General features: G+C 44.9%; 1 protein-coding gene across 6 annotated transcripts in view; it reads right to left on the reverse strand.

Moving 5' to 3' along the window:
• The window catches only part of ZNF496 (zinc finger protein 496), a 35,091-nt gene that overhangs the window by 7,048 nt on the left and 4,225 nt on the right, over positions 1-23,818 (reverse strand). For 2 of the 6 annotated variants that reach the window (XM_060636535.3, XM_060636533.3), the window contains exons 5-8: positions 20,906-20,982; positions 19,958-20,020; positions 1,269-1,401; positions 534-641 (exon numbers count right to left, since the gene is read on the reverse strand). In XM_060636535.3, coding sequence (XP_060492518.1) covers positions 534-641; positions 1,269-1,401; positions 19,958-20,020; positions 20,906-20,982 — 381 coding nt within the window. The remainder of the gene's footprint in view (positions 1-533; positions 642-1,268; positions 1,402-19,957; positions 20,021-20,905; positions 20,983-23,818) is intronic. The other 4 variants (XM_078452532.2, XM_078452541.2, XM_078452538.2 and 1 more) reach the window with 4 other exon arrangements.

Below are 23,818 nucleotides of genomic sequence, written 5' to 3' on the forward strand. Positions count from 1 at the left end.
ATCGGGGCACGGAGTTCTGGTGACATGGACTGCCCCAGGGCAGGGAGGTTGTGGGAAAATGCTGCTGAGCTGTGCTGCTGTCCACTAAGCCCCAGCACCTCTCTGTGCCTTGGTTTCCTCACATAAACCAGACTGGCCAGGCATCCAGCGGTGCTATGCCTGGTGCCTGGCCAGGAGAAGCTATGGCCTCCTCCTCCTCCCCGGCCTCAGTTCTGGAGAGTACCTGACCTCACATGTGGGAGTTGGGGGCAGGGGGGCACCTGTTCGGCACAAACCAGCACTGCTTACAGTGAGAAGAAAGACTTCTGTCACACCCTGGACTCTGGCTGAGGGCAGAGTGATCCCCACACCCAACAGAACTGAAACCTCACAGTGTTTCTGGAAGAGTCAGGGAAGAGGCCAGGCATGTTCCAGCAAGACAGAGTGTGGGATGGGGGGGAGGGGGAGGGACACTGAGCTGCAGAGGGAGGCTGGAGAGGCTGGCCTGCCCTGGCCAGCAGCAAACTCCCCCCAGCTCTGCAACCATCACTCACCCAAGTAAGAAACCTGGGGCACGTCCTTCCCTTGCAGATCCTGCAACTCTGGAACCCGGGGCTCGTTCTCCTCTCCCTGGGAGAGATGCAGCTGGGTGCCCGGGTCACCTGTTCGTGGAGAGGAGGACACAGTTGTCACTGAGGTGTCTGCACAGGAGCCCAGGCCAGATGGAGGGGGGAACTCCGCATCAGGGCAGACGCACCCGCAGGGGCCATGAGGGGCCATGGGGCACACAGGGAGGGAGCAGGAAAAGGAGCACATGAAAGGAAGAGCTTTGGGATGAGCGCATATCCTTTGGGGCTGTCAGGAAATCAGACATGAAGACAGCCATAGAAGAATGACAGAAAACCAGGGGTGCCTGCGTGGCTCAGGTCATGATCTCACGGCTTGTGAGTTCGAACCCCGCATTGGGCCCTGTGCTGACAGCTCAGAGCCTGGAGCCTGCTTTGTGTGTCTCCCTCTCTCTCTGCCCCTCCCCCACTCATGCTCAGTCTCTCTTGCTCTCTCAAAAATAAACGCTAAAAAAAAAAAAAAAAATGGCAGAAAACCAGACGCACAGGAAACATGTTGCATTTGGTTTTGTATGAAACAGCCAGGCGAGCCTGATATACATGTAGCAGACAGAGGGTGGGTGATGGTCAATCTGCAAAGTGCCCATGAGGTCTGGGGGTGAAAAGCAATCAGATGCTGGCCCCCCCAGTCTCTGGCCTCAGGAGAGAGGGGGTAAGTCTTACTTGGAGGCAGCGAGACCCCACAGTCCTCCCCGATGATGAACTCTCCATAGAAGCCCGTCTGCGCAGGGTCTAGAAGGGACCAGTCCTCTTGGGAGAAGCAGAAAATCATATCCTTGAAAGGAGAAACCCGGTTCTGAAACCACAGGGGGACAACGAGGAAGCCTGAGTCCAGGGAAGCTCTGAACCAGGGGAAAGCAAGCTGGGATGGAGGGCAGAGCCCCTCGAGACCCCAGCCGCATGAGCCCCAGGAAGGGAAGGCAGAGAGGCTGCCCCAGCTGTAGCCTGAGATGACCTCACACGGATCGGGTTCAGCATAATCCCAATGGCAGATGCCTCTCGGGGACAGGATGGCCACAGATCATTCACTGGCTTCCTTGTCAGTGCTGGGGCAGCCTGACACCTTCAGCTCCGAGGTGGGTACACGGGGGGGTGTCCAACTGAATCACCAATGCAGACATTGCATTTTTAGAGTTTACGCTGCATATGTGCAAAGTACAAGCTTGTTCACTGCAGCATTAATGATTCCAGGTGACAGTGAAAGAATCCGACATCTGTGCCCGGTGTCACAGAACTAAGCTACTTCCCAGCAGGAACATCACACACCGGTGAGGAGGAACGAGGGCCTGTCTGTACCAAGAAGGAATCCCTCTAAGGGATTCACCCATGGAAAAAGCACCCATGTGGAAGGTGGTCTAGATGGTCCCCATGTGCCAAGTGTCCAGAAGTCTGGAACGCTGCCTGCTGCTATAGAGGGGCCTATGGTTAGTGCTACGTGGAGACTTTGCCTTCTTTCTTTCTTAAAAAAAAAATTTATTACTGTCTTTTTAAATTACATAGGCTCCACACCCAAGGTGGGGCTTGAACTCAGGATGCTGAGATCAAGTGTTGGATGATCCACCGACTGAGCCAGCCAAGTGTCCTGACAAGGAGACTTTTCTTATACTTTGAGTCATGAACCATGGCAATTTTTAATTTAAAAAGTGATAGCATATGCATATAATACCAGGATACCATAACAATAAAGAAGGGCACCTGGGGGCTTAGTCGGTTAGGCGTCCGACTGCAGCTCAGGTCGTGATCTCGCAGTTTGTGGGTTCGAGCACCATGCTGGGCTCTGTGCTGAGAGGTCAGAACCTGGAGCCTGCTTCAGATTCTGTGTCTCCTTCTCTCTCTGCCCCTCCTCCGTTTGCACTCTCTCTCCCTCTCAAATATAAATACAATAAACATTAAAAAAATAAATAAATGAAGATATCCTCTGCAAAATGGAACTACAAGATCTCTGTCAGCTGAAGCATGAAGTGAGGGTTTCAAGTTTCCTGTGAATGTTACAAGACAAATGGATGGTAACAATAAATGTCATGTAAACATTGTTCATTTTGGGGGCACATGGGTGGTTCAGTCGGTTAAGCATCCAACTCTTGGTTTCAGCTTAGGTCATGATCTCACCGTTTGTGAGTTTGAGCCCTGCATCAGGCTCTGTGCTGGCAGCTCAGAGCCTAGAGCCTGCTTCAGATTCTGTGTCTCCCTCTCTCTCTGCCTCTCCCCTGCTCATACTCACTCTCTCTCAAAAATAAATAAAACATTAAAAACATGAAAGAGAATTCATAGTATTTCTTTCATTATTAATTTTTTAACGTTTATCCACACATTTCTGAGAGAGCGACAGCATGAGCAGGGAAGGGGCACAGAGAGAGGGAGACAGAATCCCAAGCAGGCTCTGCACCATCAGCATGGAGCCCAATGTGGGCCTTGAACCCATGAACCATGAGATCATTACCTGAGCTGAAATCAAGAGTCGGATGCTCAACTGATTGAACCATGCAGGTGCCCCATAAACTCTTTAAAGGTCAATCATCAGGAATATAAGTGAAATTTAACAGTCGTAGGTTTACAATTACTTCTTGGTTTTTCTTTGCCCAAGCAAAGGTTAAATCTGATTAAAAAGATTATAAGTGTTATGCTCCTCTGGGTCCTGGAGGGTGTAGGAAAACGGGTCCTCACACGTGCTTAGCAGAAATGCATGTTTCTGGACATTTGGGAGAATGCTAACAGAAGCACACCCATTCTACTTCTGGGAAATTTTCCTAAGGAATCCTCAGAGATACATGCAAAAATGTGTGTGAAACAACATGGAACACGCTGTTTGGGAGAATTGTGCGAGGATTCTTTCATTCTGCACACTTTTCCCTAGTGGCTGAAGACTGCCCTGAGCGTGTAGTATGTAGCTAGCTCTAGGACATGGACTTATTTCAGAGTATGGTTCTGTCAATAACGTTCGGGTTTTCCCCAATTCTTTGCCACTAAGAGCAATGGTCCAATGAACTCCCTCATCAGTCTCCCTGCCCACGAGCAAGTGTCTCCAGGGTCGACATGAACACACCTCTTCTCCAATATTAAATATTCCCACATCGTTCTTCCAGTGGGGTACCCACAACTGTACTCCACAGGCAACACACCTGTACTGTTCACCCATACCTTTGCCAACACCTGGCAAGGCCACGTCTAGGGTTCTAATGACACTGTGGGCAAGGAGCAATCAGCAGTGGAACTACCCTTTTCTCGATGAACATTTTTCTCATGGGTTTATGGGCCAATCTGCATCTGTCTTCTTTGAAATCCTCGTGTATTTTCTTTGCACGTTTTTCTATTTTCTCATGGTTCCTTTTCCTAATTTTTTTAACCAGCTTATTTAAAATTGCAGACATATGTGTCTCTTATAAAAGAAAAATATTATTTTAATTTTAAAATTAAAAAAAAATCCAATGTGTTGCATTAAAAAAATCAGTAATATTAGTGGTATAGAATGAACTGTTTGAAAAAACAGAACAAAACACAAAAACCTCACACCTCATGACAAAAACACAAAACAAAAAAACCCCCAACCAAAACCAGAAGAACAAAAACAACAAAATCTTGAAATGAATCAAAGACCCATATGGAAAAAATCACAACTATAAAATTTCCAGAAGAAAATTCTGTGTGACTCTGGGGTAGACAGATTCGTTAGGACATAAAAAGTATATATTACAAAAGAAAAACATGGGACCTCTGATGTCCAATCTTCATAAGACATCAAAACACTGAAAAGGCAAACTGTAGAAGAGTGATAGAAAATATTTCCAATAATACATCAAAGGACTTTTATCCAGCATATATACACACACACACACACACACACACACACACACACACACACACATATATATATATTTTTTTTACAAGTCCTTTTTAATTTAAAAAAAAATTTTTAAGTTTATTTATTTATTTTGAGAGACAGAGACAGTATGAGTGGGGGAAGGGCAGCTAGGGAGGGAGCGAAAGAATCCCAAGCAGGCGCTGTGCTGTCAGCACAGGGCCTAATGGGAGGCTCAAACCCATGAAGCCGTGAGATCATGACCTGAACCGAAATCAAGAGTTGGATGCTTAACCAACTGGGCCACCCAGGCGCCCTAAATTTAGTTTTTATTTGAGAGAGAGAGAGAGAGAGTGTGAGCAGGGGAGAGGGACAGAGGGGCAGAGGGAGAGAGAATCTTAAGCAGGTTCTATGCTCAGCACAGAGCCTGACACAGAGCTCAATCCCATGACCCTGGGATTATGACCTGAGCCGAAATCAAGAATCAGATGCTCAACTGACTGAGCCACCTAGGCACTCCTATTTTACAAAGTTCTTGAAACACAGTAAGATGGGGGGGGGGGGAAGGGCGCCTGGTTGGTTCAGTTGGTATGCATGCAATCTCAGGGCCATGAGTTTAAGCCCCACATTAGGTGTAGAGCTTACTTAAAACAAAACAAAAAACTGCAGTAAGCAACCCAGTAAGCAGGGAAAATATTTAGGCACTTCACGAAAGATTAAAAGAAATGATCCACAGCACATGGAAAGATGAAAAACCTCATTAGTCAACAGGGAATTGAAAATTAAAATCATAATAAGACACCTATTTTAATGGGCAAAATATACACTTTTTCTTAAAAAAAAAAAATGACAATACCAGTAAATGGTGAAGATGTGTAGCAAAAGGAACTCTCATTCATTTAGGTAGGAGTGTTGAGTGGTAAACCACCACAGAAAACAGCCATTTCTCATATAATCAATCACATCCTTACCCTACAATTCCACTTCTGGATAATCGCCCAAGAGAAATAAAAAACCTGTATCCACAAAAAGACATATAAGTGTTCTAGAAGTCTCACTCATAACGGCCAAAGTGGAAAGGACCCAAATATGGGTTGACAAGTGACTGGGTAAACCAGCTGTCAGTGTACAATGGAATACTACTCAGCAATAAAAAAAGGAACAACTGATAGACACGTGAGTGATGCTGAAATCACTGGGCTGAGTAAGAGAAGCCTGGCACAAAAGACCACGTGCTGTAGGATTCCATTTACAGAAAATTCTAGAATGAGAGAAAATCATCTACAGTGGCAAAAGGGAGATCATGGCTGGCCTGGGTGTGAGAGCAGGACTTGCAACGGGCACAGGGGAACTTCTGGGATTTGATGGAAAGGAGATGTTTTCTATGTTGACTGGGGTCATAGTTATGTGAGTGCAGACACTTGTCAAAAACTATCCAAACTTATGGGGCGCCTGGGTGGCGCAGTCGGTTAAGCGTCCGACTTCAGCCAGGTCACGATCTCGCGGTCCGTGGGTTCAAGCCCCGCGTCAGGCTCTGGGCTGATGGCTCGGAGCCTGGAGCCTGCTTCCGATTCTGTGTCTCCCTCTCTCTCTGCCCCTCCCCCGTTCATGCTCTGTCTCTCTCTGTCCCAAAAATAAATAAAAAACGTTGAAAAAAAAAATTAAAAAAAAAAAAAAAAAAAAACTATCCAAACTTGGGGTGCGTGGGAGACTCAGTCAGTTTTTAAGTGTCCAACTTCAGCTCAGGTCATGATCTCATGGTCTGTGGGTTCAAGCCCCATGTCGGGCTCTGTGCTGTAAGCTCAGAGCCTGGAGCCTGCTTTGGATTCTGTGTCTCCCTCTCTCTCTGCCCCTCCCCTGCTCATGCTCTGTCTCTCCCTCAAAAATAAACATTAAAACATTAAAAAAATAAATAAATAAACTAATAGAGTATTTCAAAAATGTGTGAAGTCGAATCAGGAGTTTGGAACAGGCTTCTCAAACTCACATATGCCTACGAACCACCTAGGCATCTCAGTAACGATGCACTCTGCATCAGTAGGTCTATGGAGGAGTCTGAGAGGCGGCATTTGAACAAGCTGTAAGTGGCTTTGCTCCCAGAAGAGGTCGGTATGATGGAAGCCTGTCCTCCCAAGACGAGTTCCACAGGATGGAAGATGGAGCTGAGAAAGCCATGGGTTTGCAGGACAGAATCTGATGTTGGTTTCAAAGGGGATTAGAAGGTCCATCCCAAATACACCACTTTGGCATTAGGACTTTCAGTCAACTGAGAAACAGGATCACAGAGAAAGTTCTCTACTCAGGGCGCCTGGGTGGCTCAGTTGGTTGAGTGACTCTTGACCTCAGTTCAGGTCATGATCTCACGGTTCGTGGGTTCAAGCCCTGTGGAGGGTGAGTTCTGTCAGTGCAGAGCCTGCTTGAAATTCTGTCTCTCTCTCTTCCCCTGCCCCACTTGCACAATACTTTTCTCTGTCTCTCAAAATAAACATTTACAGGGGCGCCTGGGTGGCGCAGTCGGTTAAGCGTCCGACTTCAGCCAGGTCACGATCTCGCGGTCCGTGAGTTCGAGCCCCGCGTCGGGCTCTGGGCTGATGGCTCGGAGCCTGGAGCCTGTTTCAGATTCTGTGTCTCCCTCTCTCTCTGCCCCTCCCCCGTTCATGCTCTGTCTCTCTCTGTCGCAAAAATAAATAAAAAACGTTGAAAAAAAAAAATAAAAAAATAAACATTTACAAAACAAAAGCTCTCTACTCTCCCCCATCTGCCTAAATGAAGGACATGAAGCTTCCCTGTGAAAAGCACCCTGGTCTCCCACCCGCAAGGGCAAAATTACTCTTTATCTCCAGAGAGGACAGAACTGGACTCTTACCAGACCAGAGACAACAAAACACACTTGACCAAGTAACCCTTGTTTTCCATTACTCTCCAAATACTTGCCTTCCCATAATTTACCAACGCTCTGAGCTAACAATCCCTTTCCTCTGTCTTGTCACTTCTCTGCAATTACCGCCTTGGGTTAAAATGGTGCATCAGTCAGCCTGTGGATCTGCCTTCTTGGGGTTTTCATTTCATTTCTGTGAGGCAACCCACAGGCACAGGAAATAAATCTTTTTAATCCTGTGACTCTGCATTGTGTCAATTCAATGTACAGGGGGCACTGAGCCTAACAGAGTGGAGGAAAAAGGTTTTTTTTCTCCTTGAAGGTGGTAACTGCCCCTGTTGGTAAACAGTTGAGAAATCAGAGCTCTCAGGGGCACCTGGGTGGCTCAGTCGGTTAAGCATCCGACTTTGGCTCAGGTCATGATCTCACGGTTTATGAGTTAGAACCCCGCATTGGGCTCTGTGCTGACAGCTCAGAGCCTGGAGCCTGCTTCGGTTCTGTGTCTCCCTCTCTCTCTGCCCCTCCCCCAGTCACACTCTGTCTCTCTCTCTCAAAAATAAATACACATTAAAAAAAATTGAAAGAAAAAAAAAAGAAATCAGAGCTCTCAGATGGCAGTGTGGTTCTGGTTCTGCAGATTCTGAAGACAAAAGTGGAGGAGATGTAGAAACTGCTCACTTTAGCCTTGGATGGGTGTCTGGGAACAGACCCCAAGTGGAAATAGGAACTAATCACAGTGGACAAAGTTAGCATCATGGAAGCAAACCCCAGTGCCAGGGCCAGGTGGTGGATCTGTGATGCTCTACTTGCTGACAGAGTCTGACACAGTCTGACACAGCCACCCTGGGACCCCCGGGGACTTCTGTCTCATATGGGGAAATGCTCACATGTCAGGGAGAAGCAAGGATGTACAGCATAATCCCTGCAAGGGAGAAAAAACTGGCACAGGTAACTCTGGGTGCAAGTTCAACAAAACATTTGAAGATCTTCACAGGAACTGGGAACATGTAACACACTCCTGTGCTAAATCTTGCTCATTCTTCTTCTTCTCCTTTTTTTTTTTTTTTTTTTTTTTTTTTAGTGTTTATTTTTGGGAGGGGAGAGAAAAACTCAAGCAGGCTGTGCACTGTCAACACGGAGTATAATGTGGGGCTTGAACCCATGAACTATGAGGTCATGACCTGAGCCAAAATTGCGAGGGACGTTTAACCAACTGACCCACTTAGATGTCCAGTCCTGCCAATTTTTATAAGGAGAGTGGATGGAGTACATAAATATGTCAATTTAAAAACAGAGCTACTTTTCCCTGATTCCCGCCTCTAAGAATAGCTAAAATCCCAGCCCCCTGATGCATAAAACACACATGGGAGTCTGAATGGGGAGAGGAAGAAGGCTGGCGTGGACCCTGAGGTATCTCAAGGTGACGAGCTCTCATTCTTTATGTCTCATGCATCCCAACTTGAAGTGAACGCAGAGAAGCTGGCAAGCCAGAGACACCCCCCCTCTCCCCACCCCAGGTGCAGAGAAAAACAAACCCGAACAAAGCTTGTGGTCTCAGCCACAAGACCAGGAAAGGAGCAGCTGAGCCAGCCAGCATTACTGTTCTCCTCTACCCAGCACCGCAGAAAACACCACAGCCCCCAGCCTGCTCCTGTGGCAGAGAACAAACACCCTCATGAGGCTGATGCCAGGCATCCTGACACCCCACTGCTGGGTGTAGTGGCCTCCGAGAGGGCTGAGCAGAAGCCAGGGCTCCTGTCCTGCTGGCTGGAACAGTTCACCCCTCCCCGCCCGCCCCCACACCTGTGGTCATCTAGGGAGACCACGTGGTCAGTTGGAGCTCTGCCCCAGTCAGGAGCCCCCCTCCCTGGTGCCCATGGAGACTGAGGAGGGGGCTGGACTCCTTCCCTCCCTGGCAGGAACAGGACAGGACAGCCCACCCTGAGGGTCTTCTGCTTAAGCAGGGGTCAGAGTGAAAACCCACCTGAACAGGTTTCAAGGGGACCCAGAGTGTCATAACATAACATAGAAAGTCAAGGGCACCTGGGTGGCTCAGTTGGTTAAGCATCTGACTTTAGCTCAGGTCATGATCTCAAGGCTCCTGAGTTCGAGTCCCACGTCGGGCTCTGAGCTGACAGCTCAGAGCCTGGAGCCTGCTGCGGATTCTTTGTCTGCCTCTCTCTCTCTCTGCCCCTTCCCCCATCCCCGTGCTCGCTCTCTCTCTCTCTCTCAGTCTCAAAACTAAATAAACATTAAAAAAGAAAGAAAAGAAGAAAGAAAGGAAGAAAGAAAGCAAGAAAATCACTGGCAACACCAAGAACCAGAACGATCTCAAAGTGAGTGAAAACGGAAGATATAAAGAGCAAGTAAATGGAAATACAAGAACCGAGAACCTGAGAGCTCAGGGATGAGCTCAACAGCAGAATGAAGGGCACAGGACAGTCTGTCAACCTGTGAAGACAGGAAAAGCCAACTGTGGCGGAGATGCTCTAACAGTCTCCGGTGCCTGTGGGACTGCAAGAACATGTCCCAGATGGGCACACAGCGTAGGGCCGAAAAACGCCTCCAAGAAACCAGGCCTCAATAATTCCCTTCTCTGGAAAAAGACGTTAGACCAGCTCATTCAGGAAGCAGAGCCAACCCCAAACAGGTAATCCAAGGAAATCCACACCAAAACACATCCTAATTAAACTTCCAAAAACAGAATCTGAAAAGTGGCTAGAGGAAAATGACAGCTTCCCCACATGAGGGAAGAAAATCCCCGTCTCTGATGAGAAACCACGGAGGGCAGGCAGAGGGGGGCCATATGCTTCAAGTACTGACAGGAATCGGGGCAGTGTGGGGCCCATGTCGGGAGAAAACACCTGCAGGAATGGAGGGATCCAGGCATTCTCAGATGGATCACAACCAAGTCCATCTTGACCAGCAGACTCGCCCTGTAGGAAAGGCTGAAGGAAATTATCTAAGTGGAAAGGAAGCCAGAGAAGGAACCAAAAGGAAGAAAATGGTAAGCAAAAATAGGAGATGCACTAGGCTTTCCTTCTCCATTTAAGTTTTCTCAATAACTGACAGTCTGATGTAGTTCTAAATGTATCTTGGGAGGCGCACTTGGGGGCTCAGTCGGTTGAGCACCTGACTTTGGTTCAGGTCATGATCTTACGGTTCATGAGTTCAAGCCCCACGTCAGGCTCTATAGTGATAGCTCAGAGCCTGGAACCTGCTTCAGATTCTGTGTGTGTGTGTGTCTCTCTCTGCTCCTCCCCTGCTCGTGTGCACACTCTTTCTCTTTCTGTCCAAAAAAAAAAAGTGTCTACAGGAACTAGTTAAATCACCTTTTAAAGAAACTTTATTTTTTTATTTTGGAGAGAGAGCACAAATGGGGGAGAATCTCAAGCAGGCTCTATGCTCACTCAGCACAGAGCCCGACATGGGACTCAACCCCATGACTCTGAGATCATGACCTGAGCCAAAATCAAGACTCAAGACACCCAATCAACTGAGCCACCCAGGCAACCCCTAATCACTTTTAATACAAAAGGGGGGGGGGGGGATGAAGGGATGTTAAGGGCTGTGATAAGATAAATATCTCTCTATATATCTATATGTATAATATAGAGGTATATCTGGATATGGATATATTGATTTCTGGTTTGAATCAATAAAATCAATACATATACATCTGTATACATCTATATGCACACAGATATATACATATATATATATAGATAGATAGATACATACATACATACATACATAATTTAATACCCACAGCAATCACTAGAAAAGCTGCATGACAGATTCTTTGATTGACCAAACTTTAGTCAGGCTCCCGAATCTTCTCCTGGGGCCATCTGTGGCCCTCCTATAAGGCACCTCCTTATAAAACACACATTTTTGGACACCTGGGTGGTTCAGTCGGTTGAGTGTCCGACTCTTCAATTTCAGCGCAGGTCATGGTTCGTGGGTTCGAGCCCCATGTTGGGCTCTGCACTGGTGGCATGGATCCTGCTTGGGAGTCTCTGTCTTCCTCCCTCTCTGTCCCTCCTGAGCTCACGCACACGCATGCTCTCTCTCTCAAAATAAATACATATTAAAAAAAATAAAAACTCCTTTAAAAGCTTTTTAAAATTGTAGAATATAAAACAAAACGCATGTTTAGTAAGAACGCTGATAAGTCAGTTTAACCAGAACCCCAACCCTTGATACCTGATTAGGTTCCTTATTGTCCATCATCCCTAGGTGAAGTCTGATCTCTGTGGCCTGCCTTTGGTGAGAATCCTGTTAGGTCAGTTTAGCTGGAACCCCATCTTATCCCTGATGTTTCCTCCTAGTAATGTTCTGTCCACAGACCTCCCTACCCCATGCTCCCCGGCCGTAAACTCCCACTTGCCATTGCTGTATTTGGAGGTGAGCCCCAGCTCTCTCCTCCACTGCACGATTCCTGTCATGTTCCCTATGTGGTCCTGAATAAAGTCTGCCTTATCATCTGTAACAAGTGTCACTGAATATTTTAACAATATAAAGACATATACTTGACAACACACTAGGTAAGTCAAGATGGAAAGCTACAGAATGTTCAGGTAACCCAGAGCAAGGCAAGAAAAAAAAAAAAAAGAGAAATGAAAAACAGAACAAATGGGAAAAAAGGCATGTCAATAATTACATTAAAATATAAATGGTCTATGGGAATGCAAACTGGTGCAGCCACTCTGGAAAACAGTATAGAGGTTCCCCCCCAAAAATAAAAATAGAACTACCCTACGACCCAGCAATTGCACTACTAGGCATTTATCCACGGGATACAGGTGTGTTGTTTCTAAGGGACATGTACACCCCCATGTTTATAGCAGCACTATCAACAATAGCCAAAGTATGGAAAGAGCCCAAATGTCCATCGATGGATGAATGGATAAAGAAGATGATAAAGATACACACACACACACACACACACACACACACACACACACACACACACACAATGGAGTATTACTCGGAAATCAAAAAGAATGAAATCTTGTCATTTGTAACTACGTGGATGGAACTGGAGAGCATTATGCTAAGTGAAATTAGTCAGAGAAAGACAAATATCATATGACTTCACTCATATGAGGACTTTAAGAGACAAAACAGATGAACATAAAGGAAGGGAAGCAAAAATAATATAAAAACAGGGAGGGGGACAAAACATAAGAGACTCATAAATATGGAGAACAAATAGAGGGTTACTGGAGGGGTTGGGGGAGGGGGGATGGGCTAAATGGGTAAGGGGCATTAAGGAATCTACTCCTGAAATCATTGTTGTACCATATGCTAATTTGGATGTAAATTAAAAAAAAAATTTTTAAAAATATAAATGGTCTAAATAAGACCTTTTTTTTTTTTTAAAGTAAACTCTATACCACACATGGGGTTGGAACTCAAGACCCTGAGATCAAGAACTGATGCTCTAACAACTGAGCCAGTCATTGGTATTGGCTCAGGTCATGATTTGTGAGATGGAGCCCTGAGTTGGGCTCTGTGCTGACAGCATGGAGCCTGCTTGGGATTCGCTCTCTCCTTCCCACTCTGCCCCTCCCCCACCAGTGCTTTATCTCTCCAAATAAATAATAAAGTAAATTTTTAAAAAATTTAAAATATATATTTAAAATTAATAAAAAACAAAAAACCTGACCCAAATATAGGCTATCTAAATTTTTTTATGTTTATTTATTTTTGAGAGGGAGAGAGAGAGAGAGAGAGAGCGAGCGCACAAGTGGGAGAGGCCCAGAAAGGGGGAGACAGAAGACCCAAAGCAGGCTCTCAAGTGAGCGCAGAGCCCCACGTGGGGCTCAGTCTCACAAACCATGCTATCGTGACCATGAGCTGAAACCAAGAGTCAGACGCTTAACCGACTGAGCCACCCAGGTGCCCCTAACTATATGCTATCTAAAAGAAACTCACCTCAAACATGATGATTTGGCAGGTTGGAAGTAAAAAGATGGAAAGTATACATTACACAACCATTAATCAAAAGGAACAAGAGTAGGTATATTAATACCAAATGAGATACAGCAAAGAAAATTACTAGAGATGTTATATAATAAAAGGGTAGTCCGTGAAGGCATAGCAATCCTAAATGTGTATGTACCAAACAACAAAGCTGAAAAATATACAAGGCAAAAACTGACAGAACTCAAAGGAAAACAGACAAATCAATTACTATTGACTTCCATATCCTGCTCTCAACTGACAGAAAATAAGAAGTAACTTGATAGCACCACCAAACAAGAGGTTCTGATCAACTTCTATAAAACACTTCACCCAACACCAGCAGAATATATATCCTGTTTTTACGTGTGCACAGGACTATACCAAGACAGACCATACACTGGGTCATCAAAATCCTGGAGGGAGAGGAGAAACTCCCAACAAATTTGAAAGAAATACAGAGTATATTCTTGGATCATAATGGAACTAAACCAGAAATCTATAAAAGAAAATAAAGGGAAAACCTTCAAGCCTTTGGAAATGAAATACCACATTTTAAAATAATCCTTGGGTCAAAGAAGGCTCAAGAGAAATTAAAAAATACACTGAAATAAATGAAGGTAAAACCACATCATACTGTAACTTGTAGGATACAGCCAAAGTGGTTCTCAGAGGGATATCTACAGCACTAAAATGCTTATATTAAAAAATGCTTACATTTATTAACAAAGGCAAAGCATGGAAAGAGCCCAAATGTCCATTGATGGATGAATGGATAAAGAAGACATGGTATGTATACACACATGCACACACACACACAATGGAGTGTTACTTGGCAATTAAAAAGAATGAAATCTTGGCATTTGCAACGACATGGATGGAACTAGAGGGTATTATGCTAAGTGGAATTAGTCAGAGAAAGACAAATATCATATGACTTCACTCATATGAGGACTTTAAGATACAAAACAGATGAACATAAGGGAAGGGAAGCAAAAATAATATAAAAACAGGGAGGGGGACACAACATAAGAGACTCTTAAATATGGAGAACAAACAGGGTTACTGGAGGGGTTGTGGGAGGGGAGATGGGCTAAATGGGCAAGGGGCATTAAGGAAGACACTTGCTGGGATGAGCACTGGGTGTTATACACAGGGGATGAATCATTGGATTTGACTCCTGAAATCATTATTGTACTGTATGCTAACTTGGATGTAAATTAAAAAAAAATGCTTACATTTGAGGGAAAGTCTCAAATCAATAATTGAAGCTCCCACCTCAGGAACCTAGAAGGCAAACAGTAAAATAAACCCAAAGCATGTAGGAAGAAGAAAAGAGTCAAGATGAGAGCAGAAATCAATGAAACTGAAAACAGGAAAATAACAAAGAAAAACCAATGAAACAATGAACTAGTTCTTTGAAAAGGTCAGTGAAAGTGAAAACCTCTAACAAGACTTAAACAGAAAAAAAAAGAGAGAGAGAGAAAACACAAATTTCCAGTATCAGAAATGAAACCGGAATATCACAGACCATGCCCATACCAAAACGATAAAGGAACACCACAAGAAAGTCTACATGCAATACATTTGACAATTTCAATGAAATGAGCCAACTGCTTGAGAAGCGCGTACTACCAAAACTCAACCACTATCAGATCACATGAACAGCTCTGTAACCATTAAGGAAGTTGGCTCTATAATTAAAATACCACTTCCCCCCCACCCCGACAAAATCTCCCATTCATATGGTTCCACTATCGTATTCTACCAAATGTTGAAGAATCAAAACCAAGTCTAGGGGTGCCTGGGTGGCCCAGGGTTGAGTTTCTGGCTCTTGGTTTTCAGGTCAGGTCACAACCCCAGGGTCGTGAGATTGAGCACCAGGTCGGGCTCTGCACTGAGCATGGACCCCCAGATTGGGATTCTCTCTCTCTGTCCCTCACCACCTCATGTGCACTCTCTTTCTCTCTCTCTAAAATAACATTTAAAAAATAACAAACAAATAAATAAAACCAATTCTAAACAATCTCTTTTAGAAAATAAAAGGGGACACTTTCTGATTCACCATACTCACCCATGAGTATAGGTACAGAAATTCTTAAAATGCAGGTGACCCTTGAACAAGTCAGGGATTAGGGGCACCGACCCTCCCCCACTACAACAGAAAATCCATGTATACCTTTTGACTTCCCCAAAACTTTACTAATCACCTGCTCTTTACCATAAGGAAAACTTACCGATGATATAAACAGTTAACCCATATTTTGTATGTTATATGTATTATACACTGCATTCTTACAATAAAGTGACAAAAGAGATCATTATTAAGAAAATCGCAAGGAAAATACATTAAAGTACTGCATTTGTCAAAAGGAAATCTTTGTATAAGTGGACAAACAGTTCAAATTCATGTGTTCAATGTTCAACTGTAAGTGCAAATAAAATCCAGTAATATATCAACAGAAGAAGGCGTTTATTCCATGGCAAGAAGACGTTTATTCCAGGGAGGCAAGGCCGGTTCAATATTCAAAAATCAATAAACATAACCCACAATATTAAGAGTCGCAAGAAAATTCATGTGATCAATGGAAACAAAAACACGTAACATTGGACAAAATTCAATAACCACCCATGATAAAAACTCCAGAGAAACAGGAATTGAGGAGGTTTCTCAAGTGGATAAAGAGAATTTACAAAAATCCTACAGCTAACATACCAAATGGTGAAAGACTGAATGCTTTCTCTCTAAGATTGGGAACAAGGACATCTGCTCTCATCAGTGCTTTTCAACAACATGATAAGAGTCCTCACCAGCTGAATGAAGCAAGAAAAGGATATAAAGGCATATAATTGGAAAGAAATAAAACAGTTTTTATTTGCAGATAGCATGATGGTTTACATAGAAAATCTAGAGGACTCTATTTAAAAACAAACCAACAAAAATCCCTCCTTAAACAATGTGTCAATCCAGCAAGGTCACAGAATACAAAATCAACATACAAAAAAACCAACTGCATTCCTTTTTGTTGTTGTTGTTAAGTTTATTTATTTATTTTGGGACAGAGAAAGCCTGTGCGCATGAGCAGGGGAGAGTGGCAGAGAGAGGGAGAGAGAATCCCAAGCAGGCTCCACAATGTCAGTGCCGAGCCTGATACAGGGCTTAAACTCATTACCCTGTGATCATGACCTGACCCAAAATCAAGACACTTAACTGTCTGAGCCACCCAGGCTCCCTTCCACTGCATGTCTTATACTAGAAATCAAAATTAAAAAAAAAAAAAAAATAGTATCATTTATAATTGCTCAAAAAATGAAGTACTTAGGTATGAATTTAACAAAACGTGTACAGCTACTTACAAGCTAAGGAGTACACAGTGCTAATGAAAGAAATCAAAGAAGAAGTAAGTAAATGGAGGGGTGCCCACTGGCTCAGTTGGGGAAGTGTGCACCTCTTGATCTCGAGGTCGTGAGTTCTAGTCCCACACTGGCTACAGAGATTACTCAAAAAAAATAAAAATAAAAAAATCTTAAAAAAAAAAGAGAGAAAGAAATAAGTAAATGGAGAGGCATCCCACATTCACAGACAGAATGACTCAGATGGGTGAAAATGTCAATGCTCCCCAAACGGATATACAGGCTAAACAAAATTCCTATCGAAATCTCTGTAAGACTCTTTGTAGACATGGACAAGATTATTCTAAAATTTACAAAGAAAGGCAAAGGGACTAAAACAGCTGAAGTAATTTCTGAAAACAATACAATGGGAGGAATCAAGGCCGCCACTTCCAAGACTTAGAAAATAGCCGCAGTAATCAAAGCTGTGCAGTATTAGTAGAGACAGACCTAGGTCGATGAAACAGAGTAAAGAACCCAGGAACAGACCTATAGAAATATGCTCAACAGAGTTTTTGCTTTTTTTACAGAGAGAGAAAGCGTGAGTGTGTGCACGAAAGGGCTGGGGCGGAAAGAGAGACAGAGAATCTTAAGCAGGCTCCACACCCAGCATGGATGTGGGGATAGATCTCAGGCCCTGGGATCATGACCTGAGCCACAATCAAAAGTCGGACGCTCAACCAATTGAGCCACCCAGGCGCCCCTCGAGTGATGTTTGACGAAGGAGCAAAAGCAATTCAATGGAGGGAAGAAAATCTTCCTTTTTTTTTTTTTTTTTAAATGTTTACTTCTTTATTTTGAGAGAGCACAGAGGAGGGCAGAGAGAGAGAGGGAGAGACAGAATTCCAAGCAGGCTCCATGCTGACAGCACAGACCTGATGGAGGGCTCAATCTCACGAATTGTGAGATCATGACCTGAGCCAGAGTCAAGAGTGAGACCCTAAACCCACTGAGCTACCCAGGAGCCCCGAAAACCTTTCCAACAGATGGGGCTGGAACCAGACATCCACTGGCACAAACAAATAAGCCACAACTAATGTGTCACACCTCATTTATAAGTTAGAGATCACGGGGGCGCCTGGATGGCTCAGGCGATTGAGTGTCCAGCTCAGGTCATGATCTCGTGGGTTTGTGGGATGGAGCACCACATTGGGCTCCACAGTGTGGAAACTGCTTGGGATTCTCTCTTCCTCTCTCTCTCTGCCCCTCCCCTGCTTTCTCTCTCTCTCTCTCTCTCTCTCAAAATAAAGAAACTTACATACATACATACATACATACATAAATAAATAAGCTACAGATCATGGACTCAAATCCAACTGGATCACAGATCATGGATTAAACCAATCATAGACTTAAAATGGAAAATGTTTAACTATATAACTTTTAGGCAAAAATATAGGATGAAGTTTTTGAGATTGAAGACCAGGCAAAGAGTTCTTAGACTTTACACCAAAAGCACGATCCTTAAAAGGAAAAACTCACAATTTGGAGTAAACGAACACTAAAAACTTTTGTGCTTCAACTATACTTTAATAAAAAAAAATAAAATAAAAATTAAATACAGTAAAAGAAAATGGATGAAACCTTGGTTGGGGGCAGGGGGGAGGGGGTGGGAAGACCCTGTCAAAGGGAAGGAAAGTCAAGCTCCAGAATGAGAGGAAACATTTATAAAACACATATCCAACGAAGGTCAAATATCTGGGACATATAAGGAACTCTCAAAGTAAGAGAAAAATGCAAATGGTCCCACTAGAACATGAGCAAAAGTCGTGATGAAATATTCCATAGAAGATGACAGGATATTCACAGGTCAGATCCGCACAGGAAAAGATGCCCGACATTATTAGCCCTCATGGAATGAAAATGTAAACCATAATGAGACATCACAGCACACCCATCAGAACAGCTTAAAAAAAAAAAACAAAAAAAAAACAGTGCAAACAGTAAATGGTGGCAGTGAGAATGTAGATTACTCACACACTGCTCATGGGAATGGGATGGCGTAGAGTCCCTCCAGAAGACAAAACTAAATTTGCACTTAGCACACAACCCAGGGACTATATACCTGGGCATTTACCCCAGAGACACAAAGTGACGCTCACATAAAAACCTTATAAATATTTACAACAGCATTAGGCAGAATGGCCCAAACTAGAAAACAACCCAGAGGTTGTTCAACAGGTGCATGGGCAAAAAAATGTGGTGTATCTGGACCATGGAATTCCACTCAGAAATAAACAGCTCCTCAGACCGTGCCGACTGAACAGTCAACCCCCAAAGGCAGGGGTCTGTCTATACAATGTCCGTGAAGTTGACAACATCTGTGGTTAGTGTGGCCAACGAGAGGACGGCGTGAAGGAGCCATGGATTTCACTATAAAAAGCAACAGGAGGGATGGTCGTGGTGACACAAATGTTCTGTATCGTGTGTGTATCAACACCAGTGCGCTGGCTGTAGCCTCGGGCTGTGTTTTCACAAGACGTTACCATTTAGTGTAAAGAGTACAAGGGATCTCTGATATTTCTCACAACTGCATGCGAAGGTAGTTACTCAAAGAAAAAAGATAAACATTACATGTACCCACGTTCACAGCAGCATTATTCACGACAGCTGGACACAAACCAAGGGTCCACCAAAAATGAATAAACAACATGCATTATACACACACTATGGGATATTATCCAGCCTCAGAAAGGAAGTCCTGTCACAGGATACGGTATGGACGGACCCTGAAGTCCCTATACTACGTGAAACAAGCCAGTCACAAAGGTGTAATTCTTATGCAAGCTAGTTAGGGTAGCTGAGTTCATAAAATAGAACGGTCATCTCTCTGGGGACACGGCGAGCTATTCCTGGAACCAGTGAGGAGTTTCAGTTTGGAAAGATGAGAAAGTTCTGGAGATGGGCTGCATGACAGTGTGAATATGTGTATTACTAAACACTTAAAAACACTACAGTACATAAAAATAGTTAAGATGGTAAATTTTATGTAACATGTATTTTACTACAATTGAAACTAAGGGGCGCCTGGGGGGGGCTCAGTCGGTTAAGTGTCTGATTCTTAATTTCCACTCAGGTCATGATCTCAGATTGTGAGTTCAAGCCACATGTTGGGCTCTGTGCTGACAGCACAGAGCCTACTTGGGATTCTCTTTCTCTCACTCTGCCACTCCCTCCTTCACTCTCTCTCTCTCTCAAAATAAATAAACTTAAAAAAAATGTTAGAAAGACTGAGAAACAAAAACCTTCGTGATGAAGACTTTCACTCCACTGAGCAGAAACGATCTTCAGCAGAGTGATGAAACAGCACTGACTTACCAAAATCTGTCTCCTGTTTACTGGGGCCTTTACAGGAACGCAGAGAAATTCAAAGACGAATACCTTGGTTGGGGTATAGGAACGCAGAGAAATTCAAAGACGAATACCAAGGCTCATTAGATACTAAGATCACAGCATCTCTGTGTGTCATACTGGCCAAAAGTCTCAATCTTTAATAAGAAACCTGAGTTTTCCCTCCTTGGGCTCACATTTGTGCTCAGCAGCCACCACACTACATGGGAGATGCTGACACATGTGAACAGAGCCCACGAACGCAGCTCTTGGGGAAAGGAGGTGCCCCACCCCATGTGCCCGGTACCACGTACCCAGGCTTCAGGTTATGCGGGATGCATTGTGCTTAGGATTGCTGAGAGCAACCTTGGGACGTGATTACTGTGTGTCTACCAGCCTTCAGATGGCCCTCCATCTGTAAGGAACAATAACCAGACAAGGTCCACACCTTCTTGTCATGCACTTTCTCGTACAACCAGACCAGGCTGTAATACCCAAGTCGCGTGCCAGCCAGCAGACATCATTAGAGAGAAACAAAGGGGGTGTGATGAGAAACCGTGGCCAGAGGCAATGAGGCTGGAAGGAAGTGCGTGAGACCCCCTATCGGATCAGCTTTCCATTCCACAGGGACGCCCAACAAGGGAAGCCTTGCATGGCCTTGTGCAGAATCACAACAGGGAAAAACGCCCAGGAAACTCCCCAACAACATGCCCGCTTGCGTACAGCACTGACATAATCTGTTTTTCCTCCATTTCCTAAATATAATCACTGTGGTTATCACTGCGTAAGACAGTACCCTGTGAAGTATGAAAAGAGAGGTCTCCCTTTTTTCACAAGGGGGAAACCCTAACACACAGGGGGAGGACATCTGTCTCCCACCATCACAGCTGGCAGGCAGAGATGGGGTTCTTCAAGGGCTGTCCACACATCACTCACCGGGGGCAGCTGCAGGGCAGTTACCTGCTGTGTGTCCCTCAGACTTGCCTCCTGAAGAAGGGCAGGCTCTTGCAGAACTGAAAGAGAAGAAACGTGGATTCATAAATCTCAGGTCTCTTCTCATCTGCAAGAGGAGGGCTGCAAGACGTCAAAGGGGTAAAGCACTTGTGAACCACAAGAATTTATGTGACCAATGAGAAGGCTTCAGCGGGGAATGCCTGGGTCATGTGCACTAGGTCACTAGGGAGGTTTTTGTGTATATGTGATGTTTTTTAATAAAATTTTTTTAATGCTTATTTATTTTTGAGAGTTGCACAGTGTCAGCAGGAGAGGGACAGAGAGAGGGAGATATAGAATCTGAAGCAGGCTCTAGGCTCTGAGCTGTCAGCACAGAGCCCAATGCGGGGCTCAAACCCACAAACCATGAGATCATGACCTGAGCCAAAGTTGGACGCCTGACCAACTGAGCCACCCAAGTGCCCCCAATTTTTAAACAATTTTTTAATGTTTGTTTTTGGCAGAGAGAGGGAGAGGGAGAGGGAGAGAGGGAGGGAGGGAGAGAGAGAGAGAGAGAGAGAGAGAAAGAGAGAGAGAGAGAGAGAGAGAGAGAAAGAGAGAGAGAGAGAGAGAGAGAGAGAGAGAGAGAATGAGCGGGGGAGGGGCAGAGAGAGGGGGAGACACAAAATCCAAACCAGGCTCCAGGTTCTGAGCAGTCAGCACAGAGCCCAATGCAGGGCTTGAAGTCACAAACCATGAGATCATGACCTGAGTCGGAGTCAGACGCCTAACTGACTGAGCCACCCAGGTGCCCGTTTTTTAATTTTTTTTTAAGAGAAAGAGTATGAACAGGGAGGGGCAGAGGAGACAGAGAAAATCCCAAGGAGGCTCCACGCTCAGTGTAGAGTCCAATATGGGGCTCAAACCCATGACCCTGCGATCATGACCTGAACTGAAATCAAGAGTCAGATGCTCAGCTGACTGAGCTACCCAGGTGCCACTATTATTTTATTTTTTTAAATTTTAATTCCAGTATAGTACACATACAGCGTTATATTAGTTTCAGGTGGACAATACAGTAGTTTAGCAAATCTGTGTATTTACTCAGCTCATCAGGATAACTGTATGCTGCCATCAGGTAGCTCTGCAACTTTCCACGGGTGCAGGGATCTCAGCTTCAACCGCGATATGGGGGAAAATAAAGGTTAAAGCTCTACGGGGCTGTGGTGCCAGTAAGAGCTGCTAGTAATGAACATGATTGTAGACTCCGCTATCATCTATAGATTTTTAAGTTCATAAATTGCAAAGCTGCATGAGGAAGCAGCTGTGAGGTACTCTTGGAAGAGCTACTGTCACATGAAAGTGCAGAGTGTGTGATTAGAGTCATCTCACCTGCCCTCAACTTGAGCTGCTGGGACCTCTGCTGTATTCTCCTATGACGTCCCTCCTCTGGCTGGGACTCATCGCCTGCCTCAGGCTTCTGCTAGCAGGGGGGGAGCCATGTACCTGGCAGGGAGTTGCTGTGTGAACCCGAGCTGTGTTTTAGAATGCGCTCCTTTTGGGGCGTCTGGGTGGCTTAGTCGATTAAGTCTCCAACTCTCGATTTTGGCTCGGGTCACGATCTCGCAGTTTATGAGTTTGAGCCTCACATCGGGCTCCGCACTGATGGTGTGGAGCCTGTTTGAGATTCTCTCTCTCTCTCCGAAAAATAAGTAAACTTTAAAAAAACAATATGCTCCTTTTACAGAGTGAGACTTGGAAAGCTGTACTACCATCTCCTGGTTGAGAGGAAATCCCAGAGGCTGACCCTAGGTCATGTGTTAAATCACTGCCAAAGCTAACATTGGAAGCCAGTGTCCCTCACCTTTCGGACCTGGGACACGAAGCTTTCGTCATGGCACAGGCAAGACACCGGGAGGGGAGCCAGTTTAGCCTGTGGTGACGTCTGGCTGCCCCAGCTGTGGAAGCTCAGGATTCGAGTAGGGGGTGATTTAATATGCTCTCTTACCTGCTGCCTTCTGAGGGAGGGACTACAGCCCTGCCTTACATGTCCCCAGAAGAAATGAGTGCAGGGACACTACGCACATCCCTCTGCAGAGCTGTCTCCAAACAAAATCTAGCTTTTGAGGAAGACCTTCAAGATTAGCAACTACACTGGGGTGCCTGGGTGGCTCAGGTGGTCATGTGTCAAACTCTGGATTTCTGCTCAGGTCATGAGCTCACGGTTGGGAGTTTAAGCTCTGAGTCAAGCTCCGTGCTAACTGTGCTGAGGCTATCTGGCATTCTCTCTCTCACCCTCTCTCTGCCCCTCCCCTGCTCATGCTATCCCATTCTCACTCTCTAAATAAATAAATAAACTTAGAAAAAAAAAACAAAAAAAAACAACAACATAGGAACTATATAGCTGCTACTGGAGGCTCATCCCCACAAGTCAATGATGAATTTTAAGGTCTTCCTGATAACTAACTCGCATCATGCCTACTCTATCCATTTACTGTTGCCCGGGGAAATACTGGAGCTGACCTATCTGACCCAAAGCCCCTTGCAGCACCCGGCTCACCTGCCTGGGCTGGTGCAGCGCCTGGATCTCCTATCCGCCCTCCTGAAGACCCTCCCAGGGCACGACCCAGGCTGTGTACACACACAAGGTTTATCTGGGAGAATGAGTTCTGGGCTGAGTTGTGTCCCAACCCTAGTACCTCAGAATATGACTGCATTTAGAGAGGTCTCTGAAGAGGTAATGAGTTAACGTGAGGTCACAAGGGTGGGCCCTGCTCCAACGACTCGTGTCCTTATAAATAGAGATTAGGACAACCGTGTGGAGATGCAGGGAGACCACGGTGATCAACAAGCCAAGGAAGGAGCCTCACGGGAAAGCGAGCCTGCCTGCACCTTGGTTTAGAACATCTATCCCGC

The sequence above is a fragment of the Panthera onca genome, chromosome A1, assembly GCF_046562875.1.
Source record: "Panthera onca isolate mPanOnc1 chromosome A1, mPanOnc1 haplotype 2, whole genome shotgun sequence".
NCBI classification, from domain to species: Eukaryota; Metazoa; Chordata; class Mammalia; order Carnivora; family Felidae; genus Panthera; species Panthera onca.